Here is a 20,085-nt window from a genome sequence, read left to right as displayed (position 1 = left end):
GCAGTGAGTCCAGAGTGTTTAACCTGTCAGTGCCCGCCCGTAGCCACCATTACTGACACACTAGTCCTTTGTTTCTGCTGATAAGTGAAAGTAGAACCATGTTCACCAGAGTAGATGTGAAAAAAATATTTATTTTTTATTGATATATCTATATATTAAAAAAATATATATAAACCAGAAGTGCACAATATCAATACGCTCTTATAAATGTCAACAATGGCATTTCACTTGGAAGATAGGAATCAAACAAGGATAACTTTAGGGGGAAATAAACAATTTGACCACTGAAATTCTTTGCACTACACTGGCAACATCCATTTCCAAGGTAGACGTGTCACTTGCTTCACTTCATATCCACTATGAAATTCCTATTGCTTATCGTAGCACAATGTAAAACAAACACAAATCTCATGCACAAACATGCAGGATTGTCTGATAGATTGTGTATTATTTCAGAAAAAAAAGTCCTTGCCAAGATAGCACTTTTGAAATGCAGCATTTCACACTATGTACCATGTTTTACAAACTCTGTTTTGGCAAGACAAATGAAGAGGGGAGGGGGAGGAAGTAACAAACAAAGTGCCATACAATACAGCCGCATAGGAAGTGCTTGTAAGTAAAATAAACTTGATGTTATGAAGATATTTAGGTTGAAGCTTTTAAAGAAAAAAGAATGGCGCTGCATATCATTCACCTAGAAAGAGGCGGCATCTTTAAAAAGGGATGTGTTTAGGCTGGTGAAAATAATTGAGTTAGCGTTGTCCTTTTGCGATCACTTATGTCTGTGTCATTGTCATTTAAAGTGCTTATATAATGAGCATGGCATGAGATAAACCCATGACGATATATATTCTCAACTTATTTCTTAGTTGTTGTTTTTTTATTTCATTATATGAAAAAATAAAAGAGCTCTTTTCAAAATAAAAGTCCCACTGTGAGTGACTCTCAACCGGTCTGGGTTGAGTCCTGTTGTTTACTGAGCAAGGCTTCCAGTAGGCGGAGCTTCACTTTGACGTTCTTGTACTGGCAGTACTCCTCGTCCATTGGTCCACGGTCCTCCTTCTGACAAGTCCTTTAAAAAAAAGAATATAGAGAATAAAAAGGGCAAAGAAGTTACTCGAATGCAAATGTTTTCTCTATCAGTTTTCAGAACTGATTGCAGCAGTTTTCATATCTGGTTGATAGTCCCTGTGTTGCCTTACTCCGATAGCTGTGTACATTGAAAGTATTGTAATCAACGACCTATTGTCTTTTACTTTGTAGAATCGCAAAACATGTACAGGAAAAAAAACATGTGTACAGTATGCAGCTGTCTGTTTATCGTTCTCTCCCGAAACATCTCTCTCTGCTGTGTTAACGTCACTGTATTCTCATGTGGATGTACCATGACAACCAAACTCTTACTTTGATCTAGCTTTCTTGTTTTCTATGTTTTTTTTGGTTTGTTTTCGCATCGCATTGTTGAAGTATGGAAAATACCAAATGTTTCAAGTTGATTCAAAGTATTAATTGAAATGGAATAAACTGTTTTACCTGCCAGTCTGGGCGTGGAAGTGGTGTTCGAACGCTCGGAGGGCGAGGTGGAGCTTCTTCTTCTGCAGACGCGTGGTCCTCAACTGTTCCAGCAGCTCAGACCTTTAAACGGGCCAAGAAACATGGAATCACTCAGAAAACTCGGTACACAAGCACTGAAGGATTACCAAGGGCTGCACCATCCAACAGCATGGCTTCAACCACTTGTAGACATGAGTATAACTTAATAGCTGTCTTTTTCATTCTCTTAAATGCCTTGAAATTAACTGAAAATGAGAACCATAGCCTTATTTTCTAATCCCATTTCAGCTTGAACTCATCCTCAGGCCATTGTGGTAGAGCCAAATAGAAACAAAAATAACTGCAAAACAAACCATTTATCTTACACACACAAACACAGACACAAACACACAGACACGCACACACACACAAACCTGGAGGCTTCGTGCAGGGTTGCCATGGTGACGCCCGGGGGCGGGAGCACTCTGACCTCCTCCAGAGGAGACACCAAGGTGGCCTCGGGGACATCCTGGGAACGTTTCAGCGGCCGAGAACCGGCGGAGGAGAAACACCCGGGGGCCCTCGAACCCTCCTCGTCAGAGTCCTCCTCCTCCTGCTGAGTGCACACACACACACACACGGGCGCGCGCACACACACACACACAATAGGATTGAGTAAGCTAGCCACCCAAGCTATTATATGGTGAGATTCAATTGAAACGTAGGACGTACAGTGGGAGACTACATCATGTCTACTATCTATTATCATGTCAACAAGGAGGAGAGGTCAGGCATTAAGTTGCAGTGTGGTGTGCTCTGTACAAGTTGACAGTTGACCCTTTTGTTTAATTTGTTAAAGGTGTTTTTCAAACCTACATGACATTAATGTCCGTCTGTCTGCCTGTCTGTCTGTGCATGTGTGTGCGTGCGTATTGTTGCACTTGTGCGTTGTACGTTCGTGCATGCGTAGTACTCACTATGGTGGTGATGACGGGGCTCGCGGAGGACGCCAGCAGCAGCTGTTTGAGGAGGCGGTAACGGTCGTAGAACGGCCTCATCAGCATCCTCTCCTGTCTGGTACTCTGGACACACACGCACACACACACACACACACACACACAACCACACACACACACACAAACACAAAACAGCATTGTTGGCTTAACCGACTTGGTGATTCAATAGAGTTCCCTGTCAATGTGACAGTAGTGAAATAAGTGAGCAGGTCAATGAAGGCTCACCGGTCGGCCGTGGAGGCTCTCATAGTGGAGCAGGCACTTCTGGAGAGTGGTCTTCTCCAGAGACCTCTGGGACTGAGACATCTCCTGGAGACACACAGACACACACACAGGAATGTACTCCAGGTCACACATGAGGTCTGCTGTGCTTTCAAACTATTATCCTATTTTTTACATTTGAACCATTGTATAAGACAGGCTTTGGTTTCACTAAAGTAGGCCTCACTGTCTACAAAGAATGTGTTATTACTGCACAGTGATTGAAGTCCCACCACTACTGCATAAAAACTGGTTAATTGATTCTGGATTGAAGAAATAGGACATAAATCCTTTCTATGAATCTTTTTGCTCCTTCCAGGTCGATCCGGGTCGGCTAGACCTGCATCCCCATGGCGACGCTCAAGAACTAATGAAAACTAGAATAACATTAAGTATCTACACTCTGTGAATAGCTAACGATTCCTTTTAATGGGGACTTCCTTTTGTTACCTTGAGGTCGTCCGGCAGCCCCAGCTCCCTCCGTCTGTCCCTCAGTCTGCTGCTCAGTGTCTGGACCGTCTCCTCCACGTCAAGCTGGCTGTTGCTGCCGTTGTCCAGCTGCTGCAGCTCCGTCCCGGCCAGGGGCACCCCCTGCTGGTGGCGGACGGTGCTGCGCCCCTCGGAAGGGGAGGAGGAGGACGTGGAGGAGGAGGGGAGGCGGGCGACCCTGGGCTCCCTCCTCCCTCCTCCGTGTGAAAGCTGCTTGAGCTTGTGCTCTGCAACGTCAAATGAGGAAATGCCACTTTTAAAAATAACACACCGGTCTTGTCTCCCAGGTAACTAAGTGTTCTACTGGCTGGTGTCCTTATGAGTCTTTGAATCGTCAGCTCAGTTGGAAGTATATATTTGATAACAACAAGCCTTGATTGGCTTTCATGGTCTGGTGTGTGTGTGTGTGTGTGTGTGTGTGTGTGTGTGTGTGTGTGTCTGTGTGTGTGTGTGTGTGTGCGTGTGTGCGTGTGTGTGTCTGTGTGTGTGTGTGTGTGTGCGTGTGTGCGTGTGTGTGTGTGTTGGTTATGTTTGTATGTTTGTGTGCATGTGCCTGTGTGAGTATGTGCGTGCGTGTGTCTGACCTTTGAGTTGCCTGCGGCTCTTGGTGAGTTGCTTCATGAGGCCAGCCACCTCTGGATGGGCCGTCTTGTCATTGTGCGCTGGCTAACAGCAGCAAAAGACAAAACAACACTTCACATTTCAGAAATTCAGCCCATATATGGTGTCTGCATGTCTGGCTACCAAGGTGCTGTCATGCGTAATAATATGCCATAACCCCAATGTCCAACAGGGGGCATCGTTTTGCACTAGAATGAGTTTTCTCATCCATAAATACTTTAAAGAACAAGCTGCCACTCTTCTAGTTTACTACTCACCTTGTAGTTCTTCTCCTGTTCAAACTGTTCCTCGAAGAGCCGAATCTGTTTCCTAAGCGATTGGATGTGTCTGTTCAGTGAAGAGATGGACACCTGCTCTTTGGTTCCCTCCTCTGGCTGCGTACGCACACTGCGGTGAGCCCTAGGCACACGCACATAAAGGGACAGATTTCAGCTACACCTTTCAGTATGGATTTTAGTAAATAGATGGTGAATACAATGCATACAAACAGTAGACCCCTCCATCCTTTCAGAGTGCTTATCAGTTTGAGTTAAATATGCAGTATTTGTACATTTGCATGTTGCAAATGCATATGTAAACATCAGAAACATTCAAAACGCATTTATTCATATATACTAGAAAAAACACAGCTTAAAAATAATCGATAAAAAAAGTGCTGACTTGATGACTATATGACCATGAATATAAATACAATCATACATAACATATCATCATCATATAATTAAAACAAATAAATAAAATTACGTTATTTCGTTATTTTTTTCAAAGTTGCCATTAAAATCGAATGTATCATCATCATCATCATCATCATCATCACAATCATCATTATTATTATCATTATCATCATTATAATATGCATCAGTGGAGGAGTGCTCACATGTGGCTGTTCTGGGAGCTGGGTGGTGAGGGGGCGGAGTCAGGGTCAGACAGGAAGCGCAGGCTGGAGCTGAGGCTGGGGCAGCGGGGCGACAGGACCGGCCTGTCACCGGCCCCCATGTGCTGCAGCAGCAGGGCAGAGGAGCAGGAGGAGGAGGTGCTGGTGGAGGAGGGGGGCCTGGGGGCGGGCTCCAGGACGGGCGCGATGTCATGCTGCTGGTCGGGCTGTTGGGCCCTGCCCACCAGAGTCCCAGCGCTACTAGAGACCTGCTGCACTGGAATGAGCTCTGAGAGAGAGAGAGAGAGACAGAGAGAGAGAGAGAGAGAGAGAGAGAGAGAGAGAGAGAGAGAGAGAGAGAGAGAGAATGGAGAGTCAACTTTTTGGGCACAATCTTTCCCTAAGTGGAGCATAAATAAATAATTAAGGAATTAGGAATTATAAATGATTTATTGTGAATAGATTACATCTTTCTGTCAACTCTGTGAAAAGACATGAAATCAAGGGGTGAGGGGTTCCTCCCACTTCCTTCTCTTACCGGTTTGAGACGGCAGCGATGGGGGGGAAGAGGAGAGGAGCAGCGATGGGGGGGAAGAGGAGAGGAGCAGCGATGGGGGTGAGGAGGAGAGGAGCAGCGATGGGGGTGAGGAGGAGAGGAGCAGCGATGGGGGGGAAGAGGAGAGGAGCCGCGTGGGGGGCACCAGGCTGGGCTCCACTGCAACCACCATCTGGAGGTGGAGGGGCTTGCTCCCCTGAGCTGGGGGTGGACCCCCCTGGTCAGACTCCAGGGCTTGGAACTTGAGGCGAGGGCTCTGGAAGCAGAAGCAGAACATTAGGGCTTCAGGGTCTGGACCGAGGAGCGAGGGGAGCTTCTCCTTCTGGACCCGGTCTCGCTGTGCCGTGGGAGACTCTGGTTCGGTCCAAACCAGAAAGCTGAAAGTTGTTTTGGTTTGGAAAGCGTTGAAGGTGCGCGGTCCAAAACTCGCGATGGAAGCGAGTTTTCACGTTCAAAAGATTGGACGCCAAGGCTGGCAGGTCGCTTTCCCTGGAGATCCAGAAAAACAAAGATCCCGCTCAGAGTGGGGATTCTAACGTTCCTTCATTCAACCATTCCCAATCATTTCAAAAGCAGGCATGTGAACAGACGAACGGGATTACACCATAAGAAGCCATCTGCAAGTCGGTTGAAACAATCAGGGGGAAGAAAAAGCACAGCCTTGGCTCACTCCAAATCTCCTCCACACGGTCTTCCCAGGGCATCCACGAGCAATCAGCGCGTCCGGCAGAAAGAGGGAAAACAATCCACTCAGGCACCGGCGTTCATGTTCTCACTGCCGCTCACGGTTTGGCTGTCCCTGCTGGCCGATCCCAAGATCTCCCGGGATCTACTGAGATCCGAGGTGTGATTGCACGCTTGTCTGTGTGTGAGTCTCAGTCTGCGGGAGAATCACGACATCCCACCGAGCGCCTCATAGGGCGGCTCCGGAGTCTCGCTGAAAACCCGCCTCCGGGCTCTAGTGATGCATGCTCAGCCTCTACATGGATAATTCATCACACACCGGGGGGGGAGGAGGAGGAGGAAAGCGGTAGGATAACCGCTCACATAGGCACACGTGTGGGAGGAGGAGGAGGGGCCCGGCTATGACGAGGGACCTCCACAGCAACGTGGACTGACGATGGCGACGGGAGATCTATTTCTATTTCGTTTTTGTTCATGAGGCTCACATTTTTTTTCATTTAGATTTTCTATTGGGCAAAGCATGGTGTCAACGTAAGGAAGATTTGAATTTCTTATCTCCATTGTTTCAAGAAAAACCATTGTCGTCTTTGCCGTCGCCGACCTAAGATTTACAACCTCTTCACCCTCCTGGGCTGTTCATTCATAAAAAAAGCTGGCTCGTGCGTCAGTGACAGAAGCGGTGTGGGGAGGGTTGAAACAGTGGGTTGTGGGGTGGTGTACACACACACACACGCGTGCGCACACACACACACACAAACACACACACACACACACACACACCCACCCACCCACAGACATAAACATGCGGACACAGGGTTGCACACGCCACATGGATGTGCACAACCACATATGCAAACAAACACACACACACACACACACACACACACACACACAGACACACACAACACTGCTGTTTTCATACCTCTCTACTAAGAAAATGTGTTCATTAGTACATCATATATCACTAGATGGAGACTAGATGGTCAGATGGAGGGCAGGAGAGCGAGACAGATTAGAAGAGAACGAAAGGGAGAGCGAGACGGAGTGTTTCCTACGTCAGAGCTCTGCCTGCAGCCTCTATAATCGTATCCTCGGTCAGATTCATCTAAATGCTACGACCCCAGCTCTGCCCTGCAGGGGCACACAGGGTCCAGGCTGTCAACACTCCCTCCCTGTAATCACTCACAGGCCTGCATGGAACACAGGCACGCACGCACCTGTGCACGTATTCAGGTACAACGTGCACCGGTTAGGAGAAAGTGTTTTTATGGAGGGGTGCAACGAATAGGTGGAGGTGCTTGATTTTACATCAGGCTGTTAACTGACGTGAAAGTCGACCATGTCACAAGGAAAACTTGGCACATCACTTTCCACCTTAGCTAAAACATTCAACTATTTGTCCTATCATCTTTGAAGAGCTACCTCACTACACACGCTACTTCAGTGCGCTTATTTAGCTAGCAGAAGTTCATGGACTTGAGTGGACTAACTCCACCTAAGTCCATAATCTTCTGCTAGCTAAATAAGTGTGCTTAAGTTGAACTTGAATGGTGGTCCTGCCCCAAAATGGCTACAACACCCCTAGTGCCATACATACACGATTGTATTTATTCTACCCTGTCATAATTGTCTATCCTTTCCTTATATAAGGTCTACTTTAAAGAAACCTTCTATCAATCCTGTTGAACCCTATTTATTCAATCCTAAATCCTCATCTTCTTAGTCACTAGATGACCTCAGCTTCATAACATTTATATAATTAGATCAATTAATATATAAGCATACCAATGTATTATTGTCAGTACATAGGAATTGGTTCCAGGGGTATTGAATTGGATTTCAGACCACATGCTGAGAACCATGGTAATCAGATAAAGGGATGGTGTGTGTGTGTGTGGAATGGACTGCACACGCACGCACACACACGCACAAAAGCACGCACAAAGACATGCATAGACAGAGGCTATTTTTAGGTTTGCTTTTCATCGTTTCTTTGTACATTTTCTTGACTGTTCACCTGGTCTGCATGTCCCAGGGGGCTGGCTGCTATGGGACTCTCTGTACATAGCCTGACCCTGAAAGACAGAAACACAGGGCACACCATAAAGATGAACACAAAAACAAGCCACGGGAGACATGTATGGCATTTTGAAAGGTTACTGGTCTAAAATAACTAAAGAAAAGTAGTTGATTTTGCAACATCATGGTTGTCACCCTCCATACCCACAACATGACCACGTTTCTTCTCAAGCCTGACGGTTGTCGTACATGCAACCCAAATCAATGCGTGCCAGTTTCAGTCACGGTACCTATCTGACTGACTCATTCAAATAAGCCTTCTGCCATTACTGCCTCGAATGGCCTCAACCAATGGGGTGTGTATGGATGGTAGGGAAAGACGTGCATGTATACAAGAGCCATCAGCCGTCATGTGCTGTGTTGGATGGTTGGCTGGTCAGCCCCCCCCCCCCCCCCCCCCCCCCCAATATTCAACGCATGACTGTAGGCTAAGGCAGTAGCACACTGTTATGGAACCCGACCTCTCTGACTGGCTTACTGACTGACTAGCAGACTGACTGACCTACTGGCAGGCCAGCTGTGGGGCTAACAGGGAGAAAAGGCCAGAACAGAACAGAAGGGATCCTACTGAAGAGGAACAGCAGCCACAGCATCACAATATCAGCAGGGAGGGACAGGGTTGGATCACCATAACAAGGAGATTAATGATATCTACCTTTTAAAAATAGGCACTGCTCTTTTTTGAATACTGGGACAATTCCCAAATATGCAGGAATTACACAAATAAACAATAACAAATAAAACAAAGGCCCATCTAAGGCAACTGTATGCCGTGTTGTTTATTCTAAGAAACAAACTAGCCTTCCACCCACCTCTCTGCTTGGGTTGATCTTTGCTCAGTAACTGATGAAACCAGTTCTGGATCGATGGCATCCTAGAAAACAATTAGATTCAACAGAAGCTGGCTCAATGAAAGCTATTGACAATGATTCATTGTCAACACTAAAGAAAACCTTTGAGACAATATTCATGATATATCTTTTATCTCCAAATAAACTGAATAAAGAGGACAATGAACTGATTAAACATGGGTACATTTTAATATATACATTGCTAATTACACAGTGACAGCCCACACGACTGGTGAGCTGAAAAAAAAGGCAGGTTGGTCTATCAGGTGGAGGGGCCAAGGGGGACAAAATGGAAGGAAAGAAAGAGTAAGAAAGAGCTCAAAAAATAAAGAAAGAAAGAAAGTCAGACAGACAGAAAGTCAGACAGACAGCAAGACAGACAGACAGACAGACAGACAGAGAGCTGACTATATTCATGGTACAGAGTGAGAAAGTGGTACCTGTTTGGGGGAGCAAGGCCTGGAGCAGAGGTCTTTGCAGGTGCGGGGAGTAAGGTCCCTTTGGTCTCTGTTCCTCCCCCCCTCCCCCTCTGCCTCGCCATCCATCGGGGAGATCACCGCTGAAGTCTTGACGTTTGGCCCCGGCCTATAAACAATGAAAACACAAGTCAGAATGTTCTTATGCTTCCCAAACAAGTCTGGGGTAAATATCTTATTTAGAGTAAAGGTTAGTTAAGTTTCAAGACAGTAGTCACAACAGAGAGCACTGCAGGTTTGGCGTGAAGGGTATGGCTGGTCTGCTAATACCCCTGGGTTCATTGGTGACATTGTCTCATCGGGTCGAGATTGAATTCAGACATCTATGTGGAATCATTTATATGATTTATGTTCAACCCAGCCTCTTGCGCAGGGTATAAGCGTTCCGAAACCGGGAAGTTGGCGAGCCATCACAATTGATCCTGGTCCTAACCAGTTTTAGCCGATCGCTTAGCTGTATCTTGATTGGTCCAACACAAGTTGTTTCGCTCCAATAGTGACTTCAAACATACAAGTTAAGATTCAGAGTTTAGACGCGTCACAACTGCGTATGCCCTCTACCTCGAGTCTGAGGGGCACAGATACAATTCTGAGGGAAGATAGTGGCTGCGTTTTAAACTTTTCCATGAGGCGCAAGGGGAAGTGAGGGAAGGGATGCTTCTGAACCGATGGGAACACAGCCTCAGCCTACACGTCTGAGTCTAAACTAAGTGCTCTGTTGTACCCAGGTGTATAAATGCACGTAGAAGCCTCTCAGTTTCTAAGTCCGTTAGCACATGCAGTGGTGTCTGAACACAGAATCCAAACTCGCCTTATAAAGAATCCAGTAAGAAAAAGAGCGCAAATAGAGACTCAGAGACGGGCTACTTACAATCCTATGGTAGAGTCAACCTCCTCCACCTCCTCTCCCTGAGTGGTCTGCAGCGGGCTGAGTCTGAGCTGCCGCTGGGCTGAGCCGACATCAGCGGGGCTGGGGGCGGTCCCGGAACCAGCAGCGTCCCCCTGCAGCTCCTCTGGCTGGTCCAGAGTCACCCTCTGGGGGCTGGTGGTGAGCTGAGAGCCCCCCTCCCACCTTGAAGACCTAATGGTGTCAGAGCTACACAAAGGAGGAGGATCAACGGTGGTTATCATGTATAAATATAATGTTCAGTCATTAAAGTGTTCACTAATTAAAGTGTTCAAGTGCTAAGATAATAATAGTTCCAAATATATATTTGATATTGTCTCTCTCCCTCTCTGTCTGCTCCCTACCTGACCTAATGGCTTGGCCAATAGGCAGAGAGAGGCGTAATCATCAGGTGACTACCTCTCTCTCCTTCTCTACTCAGTTGTGCCACTTATCCAGACACACACACACACACACACACACACACACACACACACACACACACAAACACACACACCGTGATTCACTTCTGATTTGGGACTCTGAGAAGAAAAATATATATCCTGTGAAAAGCTGTTTCTGTGTGACTGCCTTTGTCACGTTCCTGAAACGGTACCAACACATGTCGGACATATGTGTTGACATAGCCATTGTATTTGCATGTGTGAGGTTTCTGGCTAAACTGAGTGAAAATGATGTTAAAAGAACAACAGAAAGGCTGCAGTATCCAAAACAACAAAGAGGAGAAAAAATGTAACAAAGCAAAGCAAGAGCAACCGAATTCAGAACGAATAGGGTCAGAATAGAATCCATTTCCAACTAGTGACTAGCTGAACAATATTTGAATAAACCAAATCCCTCTGTGGCAGCAGGGTGAACTGAAAGCCTTTGTGTGGTTAGCAAGGTTCCTGCCAAGAGAACACCCCTCATGTAACTCCATTAGCCGGCAATTACCCACAATGCTCTATAAAACAAAAACAAAAGCCATGGCGACCCAGCCTATGTGACGCACCTCATCCGAACTTCATATGGCCTTCTTAGCGGTATGTCCCGATAGCTGGATCACCATAGCACCACAACACACCGCCAATGCCCTGCTGCAGGTTACGGAGCCAAAGTACACAGTAAGGAATTATCAGAAAGCAAAGGGGGAATATGTGGCCCACAATGCACAGGGCAGGCTGGGTATTTATTTCCAACTGACCCGTCAGGTGGCTTATCTGTCACTGGGTTCATTTCACAGCTGCGTTCCAATATACCTGGAATATGATGTTTTCGTCAATGAGCCCTTGTCTCATAACAACACAAAAATATATTTTTGAACAAACCATTGATACCCTCCGGATGATTCTGTTTCCGAATTACTATCAGTCTTGGCTTGTCTGGGCCGCAATTGATTTCCAAATATCGGCGCTGCCTTACGGTGGTTAAGAATCTCCAGCCAATCACAGTGACCCTCGTGTTCTCTTCGATCTGGCCAACTATGGTCAGAGTTCAAGAACACATTGTAATCTGGGAAGAGCTTTCCATGGTGATTTCTGTTCATCTTTTAACATCGTGCTTCAGTCTATCTCGGCTGGAATGTGCAGCAAGAAACCGAATGTGAACTCATTTTACAGTAATGTACTATAGATACATTACACATTGGGGGCAGGGAGCAGGTATGGGGTGGTTGAGGTAGGAATGGCTAAGACGGGGAGGGGATACAGCATTTCTGTATAACAATGTCCATATGGATTGACATACACATAAACACATACACACACACTCTTGTTATCATGGATAATTAGGCAACCCAGATTGATTTTGATAACACTTAGTCCCCAAGTGTGGTCACATAATGCACAAATAATTCGGATTCGGAGCACGTAAGAGCATTGGGCCAGGCAATGTCAGTCTGGATGTGTGATGCAGGTGGAAGTAGGTCAGGGATACTGAAATCCGACGCATGCAGAGGCATCCCACACACACACGTACACGTGCGCACACTTGCACACACACAAGCACACGCACGCAAAAAACATTGTCAAATAAATATGGATCCAGTTCATATCATACACAATTAATACTTGAAATAGAATTGTATGCAAGACTTTCTATAGAGTACCCTAATCAGCCTTAAACAGCACTAGATTTCAAATAAATAATTCCTTAAATTAAGTAAGATTATTACCCCTAATTCCTAGCTCCTAGTCCTTGTCAATAGAATAACACGGATATCTTGTGATGTTTGGATGTTACACAAGTTGTGTAAAATATATTTTGGATTTTGGACAATACTTGTGTCGTGACTACTGTGGTACAAATATAGCCCTTGGTTTTTCACCATATGATATAAAATGCAGTCGAAAGCCAAACTTAATGCCATCCATAATCCTTCAACTAATCCAATAACACATAATTGACCTGTGTGACACTAAAACAAAAACCCCAGGCTTATCAATTAGCCTGGCGAGACAGCTTCATGGCCGATGATAAACAAACTGAAATGAGCAAAACACAGGGGCATCGAAAAGGCAGCCAGACAAGGCAACACCGGCTAAGAGAAGGTCAGACGCAGCGAGAGGGCCCATGGAGTGGCTTTTGAACACAAACTAACACACACACACACACACACACACACAGCAATGAAGCACCATGTCTGCAATGCCCCCCCCCCACACCACACCCCACCCCCATCACCACCAGAACAACAAGCCAGCTGGGTAAGACTGCACACCCACAGAGTGGATATGCAATCTCGTGCATTGATGTAAGGTGACTTGACCTAAGCAGTGTCCAGTGTGTGTGTGTGTGTGTGTGTGTGTGTGTGTGTGTGTGTGTGTGTGTGTGTGTGTGTGTGTGTGTGTGTTGTGTGTTTATGTGTGTTTAGTGCTTTGACCGTAAATGTTATGGTAGCTCTCAAAGAAGATCACATGTCTTTTCCATGGGTTACTGCTACTGTTCTCAGAACCCACAGCAGGGCTCCGGTATCAAACATGTCTCCAGAGACATTATTAATTAAGGTCCCAGGGACGGCGGCTGTTTAACCACAACACAAGCACAGACACACACACACACTCACAGGAAAACTGAAAATTGCGAAGCCAAATCCCATTTGCTTTCACAGTCTACTGTAAACCATGGCTTACCTCCCATCTGCCCCTGTACTGAATGGACCAATCTCAGACACACACACACACACACACACACACACACACACACACACACACACACACACAAACGGGGGGGCAGTCCTAACAGCAACAGTCATCAACGGGGGCATGAGCATGCAGAACCACATGCCACACACAAACACAAGTGCACGCACGCACACAACCACATCTTAGGCTAGAGAGACAGTGGATAAGTGAGGGAGTTAAGAGAGGGAAATGTTCCTGATGCTGTTAACGTTCAATGTCAGCGCGGCCACCTGATTTATCATCGCTCCGCTCCTCTGCCCCTTTCCAGCAGGCATGTTAGTTTGGCAGGTTTACCGGTGAAGGTTCACTGGGGCCAGAGAGACGTTGTCCTGATGACATCAGACGGCTGGTGTCAGGGCTTTTAGGGAGATGACTCACCGCGGCGGGCCGCTGTTCTTGTTGCTCCTGGCCTTTTTCTCTCCTAATGTCAATTATTTTTAATCGATGAGCATTTTAATTTGAATCTTGTTGAATCAATGGTTGAGAAATGGTACGGTGCGGATCGAGGATGAATCTCGGTCACTCATCCACATTTAATGTAGTGAGTGTTCAGCATGAGAACAGAGATACTGATGATAACGTTTTACACCAGGACTCCATGAATTAAACACTTAAATATATATCTATGTCTATATATATATATAAAAAGAAGAATGTACTGTATATATATATATGTATATGTATATATATATGTATATGTATATATATATATATATGTGTGTGTGTATATATAGTAAATCCTTCTCCATTTGAATGCAACTTGTCTCAAAACCCATCTATCAGCATTTCCTGATTTGTTTTAGTTGTATATTATTTATACAGTATTTATGTATGTATATGCTCAAAATGGAAGGTTCAATGCCAAAAAGTCTCTTTGGTTTTGACTGGTACTTGAAGTGAAGCAGCAAATAAACTCAGAGCACATTCAGTGCAGTACTGGCCAAGAGTCAGAGGCTGAGGCTCCAGAAAGGAAAACAGAAAAGACAGAGCAACACACTACTATGGGAAAAGCACACCAGACAGACCCCACATCAACAGCCGTACAAAACAAGCAATTCACATCAAAGCATCTGTTTCAATGCACTAGGGTCATCAAATATGACGGTGTAACCACCATATTAGAAATGTAGAAATGTTTCACCACCTGGTTTGATTAGGAGTTTGTTAGGGTTTCATTCCGATTCTATTAAGTGTCAACAAGGTTGGTTTCAAAGCTAGCAATCTGACCACCATTTCTTACTAACAGAATGTTTTCCAAACAGGATAACCCTGCTTTTTGAAACCAACATGTTTACAATGCCCCCATGGCTTATCAGAGACTGTTCTGAGACAAGTGCGAGAGACTAAAGATAGTGCTGCAGAGGGTAGGAAAATCATTGGTTTAAATCAAAACCTGGAACCTATTGTTTTCTATTTCCCAACGCTGTTATGATATCTATGTATTATCAGTAGAGGAACTATCCATGCATGTCTCTCCCCACAAATGTTTGTTTTTACATTTCAGGTCAAAACCTTTTACGGTGTTAAGTGTGGGCCGTACCTGCCGATCCGAGAGTGGGACCAGGTGCCAAGGGAGGCACTGCTGAGAGAAACCGAGGAGGCCCTTCGGTCTTCATCCAGCATGTCTCTCTGTGTACTACCGGTAGGCACCTGAGAGACACAGCGTAGGAGGATCACACACACGCACACACACAGGCGGCACTTCATCCAGAAACATAAACATAGAGGCAAATATAAACACACGCAAAAACACATGAAGAGTACACACCCAGAACCCTAATTAATGAAACATACAATCACTTACACAGGAACATACAAATATAAAATCCTAAGTTTGGTTAAAAAAAAAATTGTGAACGTAAACATTATGTAAAGCTGTTAATGATAAAATACACCCGGTTCCAAGATACTTTATAGAAGGGAACGCCATGCTTGCTCTGTCTGTAGTGCCTTTGAGCAAAGGGCTGGTGTTGTCCAGCATCAAGCACCCTCCCCCCACCCCCTCGTTAGCGAGTGACATGGCGTGACGCTCCTACAAATACCAGGTGACTCACCTCAAAGTCTGACAAAACAGAGAGCGGGGGCGGAGGCGGTGAGGAGGTAGGGGTGGTGAAGACCATTTCCCGGGAGGTAGGAGGATGAGGAGGAGGAGGAGGAGGAGGAGGAGGAGGAGGAGGAGGAGGAGGAGGAGGAGAGGAAGAAGGAGGAGTGGGTGGAGGAGGAGGGAGACGGACAAACAGTTGGTCCTGGTGTCTTAGAAGGCGGAGCAATAGTGCGTTACACGCGTTCTGCCCCTCCAGCATGTGGGGTCCGGTTGGAACACTACAGAGAGCGAAGGAGAGATATAGGAGAGACACAACAAGAAAACACCAAAACGGTTAAGCTTAGTTGCACTTAAACGACCCTACGATGCCCTCTAGTGGAGTCTAACTCGTATGGCATGTTCGTAGAGTTCCATTGGATTTGAAGAAGTGAAATCCATACTGTTGGTCACTCACAACAACAAGTTAAAAATACATCAGCTGGTTACACAATACAAGGAAAGAATCCACTGTTCTTATCCTTGGTGGAAAAAACAAAAACATATTGTAAGCCTCATAAAATAATTGCCTAAATCATATTTTAAGGTCCATCTTGTATTTGGCGTCAAAAATGCCTAAATTAAATAGATGACTTAGGCAGATAGTGATCATGGAATGTAAAATGCACTCTGATTGGATTATGATACATCCAATGCGGCAAAGTGAATCAGAGGCGTTAGTAGAGTAGAGTTAGGTTAGGCCAAAATATGACAATTATGCTATGTGGCTAATGATATCAACAAGCTATATCTACGTTTAAAATAATTTCCGACCAAATTCTTTTGAATAAAACATACACTTACACAAGATAATAACAAAGAATGAGTCACTCTTTCTTACGTCATGCAACGTCCTATTCTCAGAGCAAGCCTTACTTCGATACAACTGTGTCTTAAAAATGTAAAAAAAAATCAACACCTTCATCGTGTGAGAGAGCTTCCGTCTGCAAGTTTCCACCAACGTGATAAACAGCGTCTCGGCCCTGCCCCGGCACAATACCTGGAGAAGCTGGTCCCTTTCCCTAAGCAGTTTCCAAGCAGTTACCCCCCGCCCCAGCCTGTTCCCACTAGATCTGCTTTGAGGTCTGACATAAGTTTACAGAAGGGGGGCGGGGGGCATGACGTGTACAAATTACACTCAAAGAAGGGTATGTGAAACATGTGGGTATAAATAGGAGTTTGTCCTGGTCCAAAGAGCTGAGCAAGGGACAGAGACGGAGACAGAGACGGAGAGAGACGGGGACAGAGACAGAGACGGAGAGGACATAGAGAGACACAGAGAGAGAGAGAGAGAGAGAGAGAGAGAGAGAGAGAGAGAGAGACACACACACACAGAGAAAGAGAGAGACAGAGAGACAGAGAGAGAGAGAGAGAGAGAGAGGACACAACGTTGTCACAGGTAGTTACATAACATAATGAATGATGGGGGTGGGGAATGCTCTCAGAGGGATTCAGATGGAAAGCAGCCAACCTGTATACAAGCAGCAGGGCCAGTCTCTCCCTGGCCCCCTCAAATGAAACAAAGATATTCATACGAAAACGGCAGAGACATAACTTGGATAAGTCTGGTAATTTGGTTGTGTTGTTGTTTTGATCTTTTTGGGGTTTTCTTTCGAATAAATTCACCCTTTTTTTCAACCAATTCAAAGGCTCATTGGTGCAGGAAATTAAGTAACGCTAATACTTGTTTTTCGGCCAGTTGAACGCTGAGAGATAGAAGGGGAAGAGAGGAGAAGGAGGAGGGGGAGATGAAGGGACAGGGAGCTGGGCATAGGGTAGGGTGTTGACTGGATCTAAATATGTCCTCTGCCCCAGTGTGGGATTTACTGTCCTCTGGGGATCATATTTGTTTACAAGGATGGCTAAGATGTGTAAACAGGGGAAAGAAAAACCAAACAAAAACCCTTCTGGTATGTTCTGTTGGGTCTGACAATCAACTTAGGAGTTTTCAGAAAGTGCAGATAACTATTTATTGAGACACAAGAAATATCCCCGAAGAGGTGTTGAACAACCTCCAGCCCTTGAGGTTAAGTGATCTCCTTGTTTCAGAAAAAAAACGTTTGTATAATTGTTCTTTTTTTTCTATTTTATTTCAGCCCAGCTTGCTGATAAAGGAGTTGCTGGTAGAGACACCGGTTGTTGACAATTGCGGCGGAACCTACCGGAATACACAGGGACCAAAGATGGTGGCCAAGTTCTCCATTGGCATCTGATTAGATTGGCTGTGAGACGCCACTCTGGAAAGGAAGTGGATGAGGTAAGACAGGATGCTGAAGTAATCCCCAGGTAAACAGCCCAGAATGTCCTTCAGGAATCCGATCAGCTCCTGCTCATCCCTGTATACTACAATCAAAAAAGAACTAAGTTATGAAATCGCATTCAAAATCGCATTCAAATCTCAAATGTTCTCAACTGTTATGAGGAAATTGAATTAGATCCCTTCCACTCTCTTTAAATATATTTATACTCTCTTTTAATTCACATCCATCTCCATGTCTACCTCACCGCGCTCTATGCCTAAACCCTTTTCTTCAAGGCTGGTGCCTTCACCTTGCAGCCGGTTCTCTCAGTACCTGCGATGCCCGACAGAAGCTGCCTGCGGTGGGCCTCCGGGACCAGGGGGATGGGGAGCTCCCGGAAGAACAGCTTGAGCAGCGAGGCCACGGTGGGCACGTCCGAGTCCTGCTGCAGGTCCACCGCCTCCCCCCTGTCCCAGCGTAGCCTCAGCTGCCTGGTCTGGACCACCGAGCCGGACAGGCGGAATATACCCTTATGACGCACTCCTAAAGCAAGAAGAGAAACAAAATGTTCATAGACATTCTACACTCTGCTAAGAAAAATGGTTACACTGAGAAATAACAGAGAACATTAGGAAAATTAGGACTGTAGCAAAAATATAACAACTACTTCAGTAGTTTGTTTTCTGGGGAGTTCAAAATACCTGTTTTGTCCAGGAACTCCACCATGCGTCTCAACACAAGAGGCACTCCATCGGCCAGCTGTCCATCTTCCCTTAGCGTTTCTACGGCGACACCGAATACAGGCCTGGCTTCACACTGCGGCTGGTGCAGAGCAGCAGCGGACTCAGGGCAGATTTTAGCCGTGCTTCTCCGGATTCGTACAGAGCTTAAGTCGGTCTTCACACACGAAAAAAACACCAGAGGAAATTCTCAATTCTCAAGTTGTTTGAGTTGGTAAAAAGCCAACCTAAGAGTAACGCCATGGCAACGCATTCCTTATATCCAATGAACTCCCTTGAGTGCCTGAAATGTAGTCTTGGCTGCTGGGGTGCTGGCTGATAATACATCATTTTATATGCTGGCATTATGAGAAATTGCCAGCATATAAAACGAACAGTAAAGTAAATCAAGACAAACCATTGCATGTGTTTGACATGATTATTTTAAATTCCCCAAACAAATTACACATAAAGCATGTAACGTTATTCATCACACAGCATCAGCATAAACGAGCGAACACAAGCTGGCTAAGATGTAGGATCACACCCCTAGCAGCATTTAGCTCTTCAACGATCATCGATCAGAACATTACATGGGTTATAAACTCACACAGAGAGACACTGATGCGCTTGCTCCCATCTTCTCAGCTCAGCGGATCGGACGGCTCTCCATGTCACGCAACTTTAAGATTACATTATTTAACTTTACATGTCCTTCTGCCCCAGCAAGACGTCCTTCATCCTCTGTTCAACCAACCTATCTCACGGTGCGTTCGGTACAATCGGGGCAATTTTACACGATCATCTAGGAGCTAATCTGTGAGGAACCCGCTAAACGCTCTGGACATTGTTTACGTTGCTGGTCACGTGACACAACTGTAACCACGGCGATTACTACTGGGTTGTTGCCAGTGCACTACGTAATCGAGCGGCGGTCAAGGGAAATCTCGTAACTATGGAAAGACATCGTGCTAAACCTCTGCTGAGAGCCAGCAAAAAAAAGATCACCAAATGATACATATTCATTTGTGTTCGACCCCACGTAATTGTGAGGGGTGAAATCTGCATTTTTCAAAGATTTACACAGTAGTACCACTGACCATCGTCCTCATTGCTGCTGCTAGTGTACGCGTGCACGCGTACACAGATAATAACATACACAAATAATATTCAAAGATTAAATAATGAAGCACTTGCTTACTTTCCGTACTGGCTTTAATGATGGCATTATGAACCTAGAGCCTATAGATTGATGAAATAAAGGTTTTCCTTTAATCTTATATTTCATTGTTTTAATTTTCCCTATATAATGAGAGAAAGCGATCATTTACTAAATAGTTATTGCTGGTTAGACAAACACATTAAGGCCCCTCACGTCTTGGGGGGCCCAAGCTGTTGCCTTCACCTGACAAGTCCATTTGAGTGACCTATGCTTTGCAAATTGTTTGGTATATTGGTATATTGGCTTTTTGATATTAATAGACACATTAAAAGACACATCAAAGAAGTATTTTCAAGTAAAATAAAATAATTTGTTG

The 20,085-nt window shown here is 45.3% G+C and overlaps 1 protein-coding gene across 2 annotated transcripts; it reads right to left on the bottom strand.

The window, feature by feature from the left end:
- Positions 1–111: 111 nt before the first annotated feature.
- Positions 112–19,319, bottom strand: LOC307071785 (protein FAM13B-like). 2 transcript variants are annotated; one of them, XM_079730863.1, is made up of 20 exons: positions 19,158–19,319; positions 18,530–18,725; positions 18,162–18,371; positions 17,751–17,931; positions 15,563–15,830; positions 15,049–15,158; positions 10,312–10,536; positions 9,405–9,549; positions 8,926–8,987; positions 8,052–8,109; positions 5,333–5,606; positions 4,798–5,083; positions 4,178–4,319; positions 3,884–3,965; positions 3,261–3,526; positions 2,775–2,858; positions 2,511–2,615; positions 1,968–2,149; positions 1,534–1,635; positions 112–1,072 (listed from the first exon to the last, which is right to left on the bottom strand). In XM_079730863.1, the coding sequence occupies exons 1-20, from the start codon at positions 19,185–19,187 to the stop codon at positions 946–948; spliced, it is 3,135 nt and encodes a 1,044-aa protein (XP_079586989.1). In that variant the 5' UTR covers positions 19,188–19,319; the 3' UTR covers positions 112–945. The 2 variants fall into 2 exon arrangements, with proteins under 2 accessions (XP_079586989.1, XP_079586990.1); XM_079730864.1 differs by having other exon boundaries at positions 1,968–2,146.
- Between the last annotated feature and the right edge of the window lie 766 nt (positions 19,320–20,085).

Source organism: Pollachius pollachius (genome assembly GCF_949987615.1).
Source record: "Pollachius pollachius genome assembly, chromosome: 2".
Lineage (NCBI taxonomy): Eukaryota > Metazoa > Chordata > Actinopteri > Gadiformes > Gadidae > Pollachius > Pollachius pollachius.
Note: the sequence above shows the minus strand (reverse complement) of the source record. Positions and strands in the feature narration are given on the sequence as shown.